The sequence below is a fragment of the Bison bison genome, unplaced genomic scaffold (genome assembly GCF_000754665.1).
Source record: "Bison bison bison isolate TAMUID 2011002044 unplaced genomic scaffold, Bison_UMD1.0 scf7180017864475, whole genome shotgun sequence".
Taxonomy (NCBI): domain Eukaryota; kingdom Metazoa; phylum Chordata; class Mammalia; order Artiodactyla; family Bovidae; genus Bison; species Bison bison.
The window spans coordinates 4,148,799-4,156,206 of record NW_011495036.1 but is presented as its reverse complement, the minus strand read 5'-3'; the positions used below and the strand labels follow the sequence as shown (position 1 = coordinate 4,156,206).

Sequence of the window (7,408 nt, the reverse complement as noted above, 5' to 3'; positions counted from 1 at the left end):
GGGGAGCCGGCCGAGCCCTGGCTTCATAGCAGCAGGGCCGGGACTTTCAGAAAGTGGGTTCCTTCCTTAAGAAAACAGTTTAAGTCAGGGATTCAGAAGCAGCGGCCATGTGCTGGCTTGTGCTGCTCTCTGAGCCTGACCCCTCGCAGCCCAAGCGACTCCACCCCACATCAAGGGCGTGAGAGTGAGCCCCCACTGATGGGAGGCCCCACGTGATGGGGGGAAGGGGAGGGACACAAGTAGCCCACAGGTGGGGCCCACCCTGAGGTCTGGGAAGCGGGGTGAGTCGCCCCCAGTTTTCAGTCAAGAGAACAGACTTAAGGGCAGGTGGGGACCCAGAGGTCCCAGAAGCACAGCAGTCCTGGCCTGGAGAAGGAAGGGGCTCCTGACCCTCCCAGCTCACTCCTCCAGTGCCCCTGCTGCAGCTTAACCCCAGGGGAGCCCCAGCCCCGAGCTCAGAGGGCCAGTTGGCCAGGAGAGCCTGAGTTTGGGCAGGGATTGAGGCCCCTGCCACGTCCCGCGTCACCTGGGCTAGCCGCCAGCAGTGCCACGCCCAAAGCCAGGGCGGGAGACGGCTGCAGAGGATTCCCGCAGCTGAGGTTCTGCTCGGCAGTGGAACCCCACGTGTTTTTCCAAGCAGTATCCCACTGGGACCCCATATATGTAAGAGAAGAAGTGCGATCACTGTCGTCCGGGCTGGGGAGAGGGGTCCAGAGGCCTCCCCGACCCTTCACTCATCCTGCTCCCTGCCCATGCCTCAGCCCGATTCTGGAGGGACCCCGATTCCAGGGGGTGACCTGTCCAGTCCCCTCCTGCCCGGCCTCAACCAGGGTCACGTTCTCCACGTCCCAGGACATGTTCGTGGCCGCTGTGTCCCTGGTGACCGGGAAGACCCTGTACATCTCTGACCAAGTGGCCTCCATCTTTCACTGCAAGACGGACACCTTCTACAACGCCAAGTTTGTGGAGTTCTTGGCGCCCCATGACGTGAGCGTGTTCCATAGCTCCACCACACCGTACAAGCTGCCACCCTGGAGTGACCGCCGCCAAGCAGGTGAGGGTCCTTCTCCCTGGGCAGCACGGGGAGGACTCAGCCCAGCAGGGTGGGGGCCGGGCAGGGCGCCCCCTGATGTGGGGCCGCTGCCCACCTCCCCCCCACTGGACTCCGCTGCAGCCCCCCAGTGTGCCCTCCAGAAAGGGCTGGCGTGTCTGTGAAAGATCAAAGGTTGTTTGTTCAGAATCAATTTAGGGAAAAAGTCTTTGTAGATTTCAGAAAGGGAAAACGGCTTCAGAAGATTTTAAGAGAGGTCAGGTGTTTTGGAAAGAAAGGTGATGGAAGCCGAAGTGTGGAGACGAGGCTGCAGGGAGCAGGGAAGGACAGAGGCACATCAGGAAGGCTTCCTGCAGGCGGTGTGCTGATGTCAGCGCGGAGGGGGAGCTCAGCACCTCACAAGGCTGCTCCCTGAACACAGACCACGCCGTCCTCCCAGCTCAGACCAGCTGGCTGTTCCGGGCTCTGCAGGCTCCCGGCTGCTCCATGGCAGCTGCATCCCCAGGCCCCAGGGCTCCCAGCCCGCCCTACTCTTCTCCTGGCCACGGGGCTCTCACGGTCAAGTGTCCTGTGTCCTTGTCCTGCAGTGTGTCCATCTGCACCTAGACGGTCATTAGCCCCTCTTTGGGCTCTGAGTTCTCGAAGCTGAGATGGACCCGAAGAGAAGACCCAGGGAGTCAGGAGAGACGAGCAGGAAATGGACGGGACCGGGAGTGCTCCGGACAAGCTGGACCTCGGTCATGATCTCGACCAAGAGCTCCCACAAAACTGGCTGCGTCCCCCAAAACTGACTCCTGTCCTTGGCCTCTGGATCAGGTCTCCGCTCTCATCAAAATGCTCCTCCGCCCACATCCACCCCCACCTGAATCTCGGGTCCCTCCGTGCCGTGGTGCTCCCCTCTCCTGCTTCCAGGCAGCGAGGCCCTTACCATCGCTGTCAGAGCCGCAGTTCAGCAGCTGTTCCTGCCCAAGCCCAGACACCCTGGGCCAGGGCACAGTTTGCTCTAAGGTTGACTTGTAACGAGGGAACACACGTTTCACGCCTCAGGGGTTGAGCCATCTGCTTCCACCTGAAGCCCCAGCCCAGGAACTGTGCAGCCACATTGCTCAGGCTGCAGCCAGTGTCAGGAGCACCGCTCAGCTCCTGGTCACTGCAGGGAGGGGGCTTGCTCTGTGTGTGGGCTCACAGTGTGAATGGGCTGGCACCGTCCCCCGGGATGCCTGGGACTGCATCGTTATCTGAATAGAAAATAAGGCCTTTCCAGGCCAGTAATTTTATATCATCTTCCCTAACCAGTAATTCTCTACTTTTCCTTGTCTTTTGTTGGTGGTGGTTTCTTTGTTTTGAGTAGAGGAAGCTTTATGAGAAAGACCAAAATCTAAGATATCTTTTCTTAAATTGTGTTTATTATGAAAACACTGTTCTTTCATCTCTAATGAGATCACCCGGTTGAACTCATGTTTTTGCTAGACATTTAAATTTTAAAGTAAGGATTGATGTAAGCTGTGAAATGCCCTGAGTTGCTTCTATTACAAAACAATAGAATGGGAAAGACTAGAGACCTCTTCAAGAAAATGAGAGATACCAAGGGAACATTTCATGCAAAGATGGGCACAATAAAGGACAGAAATGGTATGGACCTAACAGAAGCAGAGAATATTAAGAAGAGGCAGCAGGAATACACAGAAGAACTGTACAAAAAAGGTCTTAATGACGCAGATAACCACGATGGTGTGATCACTCACCTAGAGCCAGACATCCTGGAGTGTGAAGTCAAGTGGGCCTTAGGAAGCATCACTGTGAACAAAGTTAGTGGAGGTGATGGAATTGCAGCTGAGCTATTTCAAATCCTACAAGATGATGCTGTGAAAGTGCTGCAGTCAATATGCCAGCAAATTTGGAAAACGCAGCAGTGGCCACAGGACTGGAAAAGGTCAGTTTTCATTCCAATCCCAAAGAAAGGCAATGCCGAAGAATGTTCAGACTACCGCACAGTTGCACTCATTTCGTATACTAGCAAGGTAATGTTCAAAATACTGCAAGCGAGGCTTCAGAAGTATGTGAACTGATGACTTATAGATGTTCAAGCTGGATTTAGAAAAGGCAGAGAAACCAGAGATCAAATTGCCAGCATCTCTGGAACATCTGCTTTACTGACTACACTAACACCTTTGACTATGTGGATCACAACAAACTGTAGAAAATTCTTCAAGAGAAGGGAATTCCAGCCACCTTACCCGCCTCAGAGAAACGTGTATGTAGGTCAGGAAGTGACAGAACCAGATGTGGAACAATGGACGGGCTCCAAATCGGGAAAGGAGTCCGTCAAGGCTGGATATGGTCACCCTGCTTATTTAACTTCTATGCAGAGTACATCTTGTGAAATGCCAGACGGGATGAAGCACAAGCTGGAATTAAGATTGTTGGAGAAATAGCAATCACCTCAGATATGCAGATGACACCACCCTTATGGCAGAAAGTCAAGAGGAACTAAAGAGCCTCTTGATGAAGGTGAAAGAGGAGAGTGAAAAGCCTGGCTTAAAACTCAACATTCAGAAAACTAAGATCATGCATCTGGTCCCATCCTTTCATGGCAAATAAATGGGGAAACAATGGAAACAGTGACAGACTTATTTTCCTGAGCTCCAGTATCACTTCAGATGGTGACAGCAGCCATGAAATCAAAAGACACTTGCTCCTTGGAATAAAAGCTGTGACACACCTAGACAGTGTAATAAAAAGCAGAGTCATCGCTTCGCCAACAAAGGTCCATATAGTCAAAGCTACGGTTTTCCAGTAATCATGCACAGATGTGAGAGTTGGACCATAAAGAAAGCTGAGCACCAAAGAATTGATGTTTTCGTAATGCTGTAGAAGACTCTTGAGAGTCCCTTGGACTGCATGGAGATCAAACCAGTCAATCCTAAAGGAAATCAGTCCTGAATATTCTTTGGAAGGACTGATGCTGAAGCTCCAATACTTTGGCCACCTGAGGTGAAGAACTGACTCATTGGAAAAGACCCTGATGCTGGGAAGGATTGAAGGTGGGAGGAGAAGGGGACTACAGAGGATGAGATGTTTGGATGGCATCACTGACTCAATGGATGTGAGTTTGAGCAAGCTTTGGGAGATGGTGATGGACAGGGAAGCCTGGCGTGCTGCAGTTCATGGGGTTGCAACTGGACGGCACCTCAAGAACAGCAGTCCCCCCAAAAATGCTTGGGTTGAGATACTTGGGTGTTTATTTGTAAACACGCTGCCCACGAGCGGGTACACCTCCCAAAGCTAGATCTGTCATTAGCTGGTCTGCTTGTGGCCGTGCTCGTAGCATGGCATGGTTCCGTGAGTGCTTGCCCGTGAACTGGACCTCACCTCAGTCAGGACTGCTCGGTGGCAGGTAAACCTGCTTTGCACCCTGACTTTCAGTTCTCCTGCTCCAGCCTCATCCGTGGGAAATAAAAGCATGTTCCGGGGTCAGCCACGTGATGGGTGGAGTAACGGGGACTTTCTCTTTCAGACTCTTTTACTCAAGAATGCATGGAGGAGAAGTCTTTCTTCTGCCGAGTCAGGTGAGCCCAGCTCCTGAAGGTGGGGAAGGTGCGGGAGTGCCCTCGCCCTGCCGCCTGCCCAGGCCCCATTCTCTGGGGTGGAGGCTCAGCAGGGGCACCTCTGCCGCATGGCACGCATGTCCTGAAAAGTCCGCGTGAAGACACGTTTCCATAGGCCAAGCCGTTCTGTTTTGTTTCATTTTTGGTCGTGCTGCTCAGCTTGCGCGACCTCAGTTCCCCGCCCAGGGATCGAGCCTGGGCTCGTGCAGTGCGAGCACTAAGTCCTAATCACTGGCCTGCCAGGGAAGTCCCGAGCCACATTTTAAATGTGCCTGGGGAGTTAGGAGAGATGGGTCAACAGTGGGGTGACTGACCTGCTGCTCGTGAAGAACGTCAGCCTGGGCAGCCCAGACTTACAGTCCGTCACCTGGGAAATTGGCCAGCTCCCCCTCTTCGGAAAGACATGAACCCCAGGTTCTGTGAGGACTCCAGAAGCTTGCGTAGCCTTTGGTCTGAGTGTGTTTTCTCAGGGAGAGCCCATAGCTTTCCCCACAGGTCTGTGAGGACCCCAGAAGCTCATGTAGCCTTTGGTCTGAGTGTGTTTTCTCAGGGAGAGCCCACAGGTCTGTGGCCCTGAATCAAGGGACCTGTTGAACATCCGGCTGCAGTGTCAGGAGTGACCCCAGCCAGAGTTGGGTACCCTCAGGATTTGGGGCTAGGACCCCCGCACTGGAGCAGCAGCCCTTCCCCCACTTAAAATGCAAACTGCCCCAGAGAAGGGCCCCTGAGCGCTCCCATTGCTCAGGCCAGTGGCTGTCTGATGGTCCCCTCACTGTCCCCAGACATCTGAGCGCAAGGGCAGAGGAGCAGGGTGCTGGGTCGCAGACCCTCCTGCAGGCTGGAGGAACAGATCAGAGACCAAGGGAGCGTGCCTGACTCAGCCTGGGTGAGGGGCCCTGCTCGGCTCCGTGGACATCTGTGCAATACGTAAAGGACCGCTGAGACACAGCAGCCGCTGTTGGAGAGGTAACCAGCAACAGAGGACGAGCCCTTCTGCCCTAATCCCCGGCCTCTCCTCCCGCCCTCTTCTGCAGCGTCGGCAAAAGCCACGAGAGCGAGATCCACTACCACCCGTTCCGCATGACGCCCTACCTGGCCCAGGTGTGCGAGCGGCAGGGCGCCGAGAGCCAGCTGTGCTGCGTGCTGCTGGCAGAGAGAGTGCACTCGGGCTACGAAGGTAAGGCGGGGCCAGCCTGCTCCCGGCTTCCGCCTGAGGCTCAGATACCTGTCTGTAAGGCGAGCTCCCAGCCCCCACCTCTCCCAGCCTCAGGCAGAGTCTCATCCCCGTCCAGACTTGGTCGCCACCCACCTGTGTCACTGTAGCCCCTCCACACCTCCTCCCCTGTCAGCCAGAGGCTCTGGGTCCCGCATCGCTCACTGGGTCCAGGCGTCACTGGACTGTGGGTGCCCTCCTCTTCCCCGGCCACAAATTATGTTCTAATATAACCACATTCGAATCGGAAGTCTGTGCAAAATTCTTTTCTTTCAGCCCCTAGAATCCCTCCTGAAAAGAGAATTTTTACAACCACACATTCGCCAAATTGTCTGTTCCAGGACGTGGACCAAAGGTAAGCCAGGCAGCACCGGCCCCCTCACCCCCCAGCCAGCTCTCCCCTCCCTCTCCCGCTGGCCGGTCCCCCTCACCCCCCAGCCAGCTCTCCCCTCCCTCTCCCGCTGGCCTTGGAGTCAGTGCAGTGCCCTTCACAGCAGCAGGTTCCCTGCCCCAGATAGTTTCTGTCTCATCACTGTCTTGGCAGTTACTTAAAAACTAAATAAAGCTCAATGAATTTTCGTGATTTTGATGTTGAAGCTATTTAGCTAAAGCTCAGGCTGCACGTTACGTGTAATAATCAATGAAAACCCTCGACTATACATAGACGATGAAATAATTGTGGAATCACACTAAAACCTCCTAAGCTATGGACGCTACACAGATGAGACGTGCCGGGGAGCTGGTCATCGTTCTAGTTGAGCCTGTCTTCATACCCTTGTTTAAACCTGGTTCAGAAATCGGGCGCACGCATCAGGGCTGGTGCAGCCAGTGCCAGGACTGAAGCTGAGGCACCTTGGCAGGGCCCCAGCAGAGGTGCGTCTCCAGCCTGTGGGCTACAGGCCGCCGTGGGGAGCGGCCACCACCGCACCTCTGCCCAGAGCCCTCCCGCGCTCCCCGCCTGGGTCCTCTACCCAGGGTGCTGTAGTCGGTGCCCATGGCCCTGCTGGGGTCGGGAGCACTGACCATTCTGAGGGCTCTGGGTTCACGGGCATGGCTCAGGGTCCCTGTGTGACTTCCTGAGCTCCCAGGCATGGGCATGAAGACACAAAGACTGCTGCTGCTGCTGCTGCCAGCAGGGCTCTGGGAGAAGTCTCCTGGGAAGACCCACAGGGAGCTCGCTTGGCTTTCTGCAGGGTGTCTGTGCAGGGTCAGGCCCCCCACCGCCTGCTCTCTGGCAGCCAGGCCCATCAGCCTCCCCAGCCCCAGGCTGCTCAGGTGTGCATGACCAGCCACCTGCAGCTTCGAGGTGCAGGTTCCAGGCCCCACCTGGCCCTGGGGGATAGGATCCTAGAGGTTGGGGCCTGGGAGCTGCATTTGTGAAACAAGCCCAGAATAGTTTTTATTCCTCCGAAAGCCTAAGCACTTCTGCCTGCAGTTGCCCCAGGCGTCCAGTCATTTGTGTGCAGGAGGCCTGGCGAGTTGGTCACTGTGGGCCAAGAGGCTGCAGACCCTGGCTCAGTAAGCCCAGCGGACAGT

At 55.4% G+C, this 7,408-nt stretch overlaps 1 protein-coding gene across 1 annotated transcript in view; it reads left to right on the top strand.

The window, feature by feature from the left end:
- Positions 1–7,408, top strand: part of PER2 (period circadian clock 2) — a 42,994-nt gene that overhangs the window by 13,805 nt on the left and 21,781 nt on the right. Inside the window, exons 6-9 of the mRNA XM_010862061.1 lie at positions 853–1,054; positions 4,569–4,620; positions 5,694–5,836; positions 6,149–6,227. Of these exons, the coding sequence (XP_010860363.1) occupies positions 853–1,054; positions 4,569–4,620; positions 5,694–5,836; positions 6,149–6,227 (476 nt within the window). The remainder of the gene's footprint in view (positions 1–852; positions 1,055–4,568; positions 4,621–5,693; positions 5,837–6,148; positions 6,228–7,408) is intronic.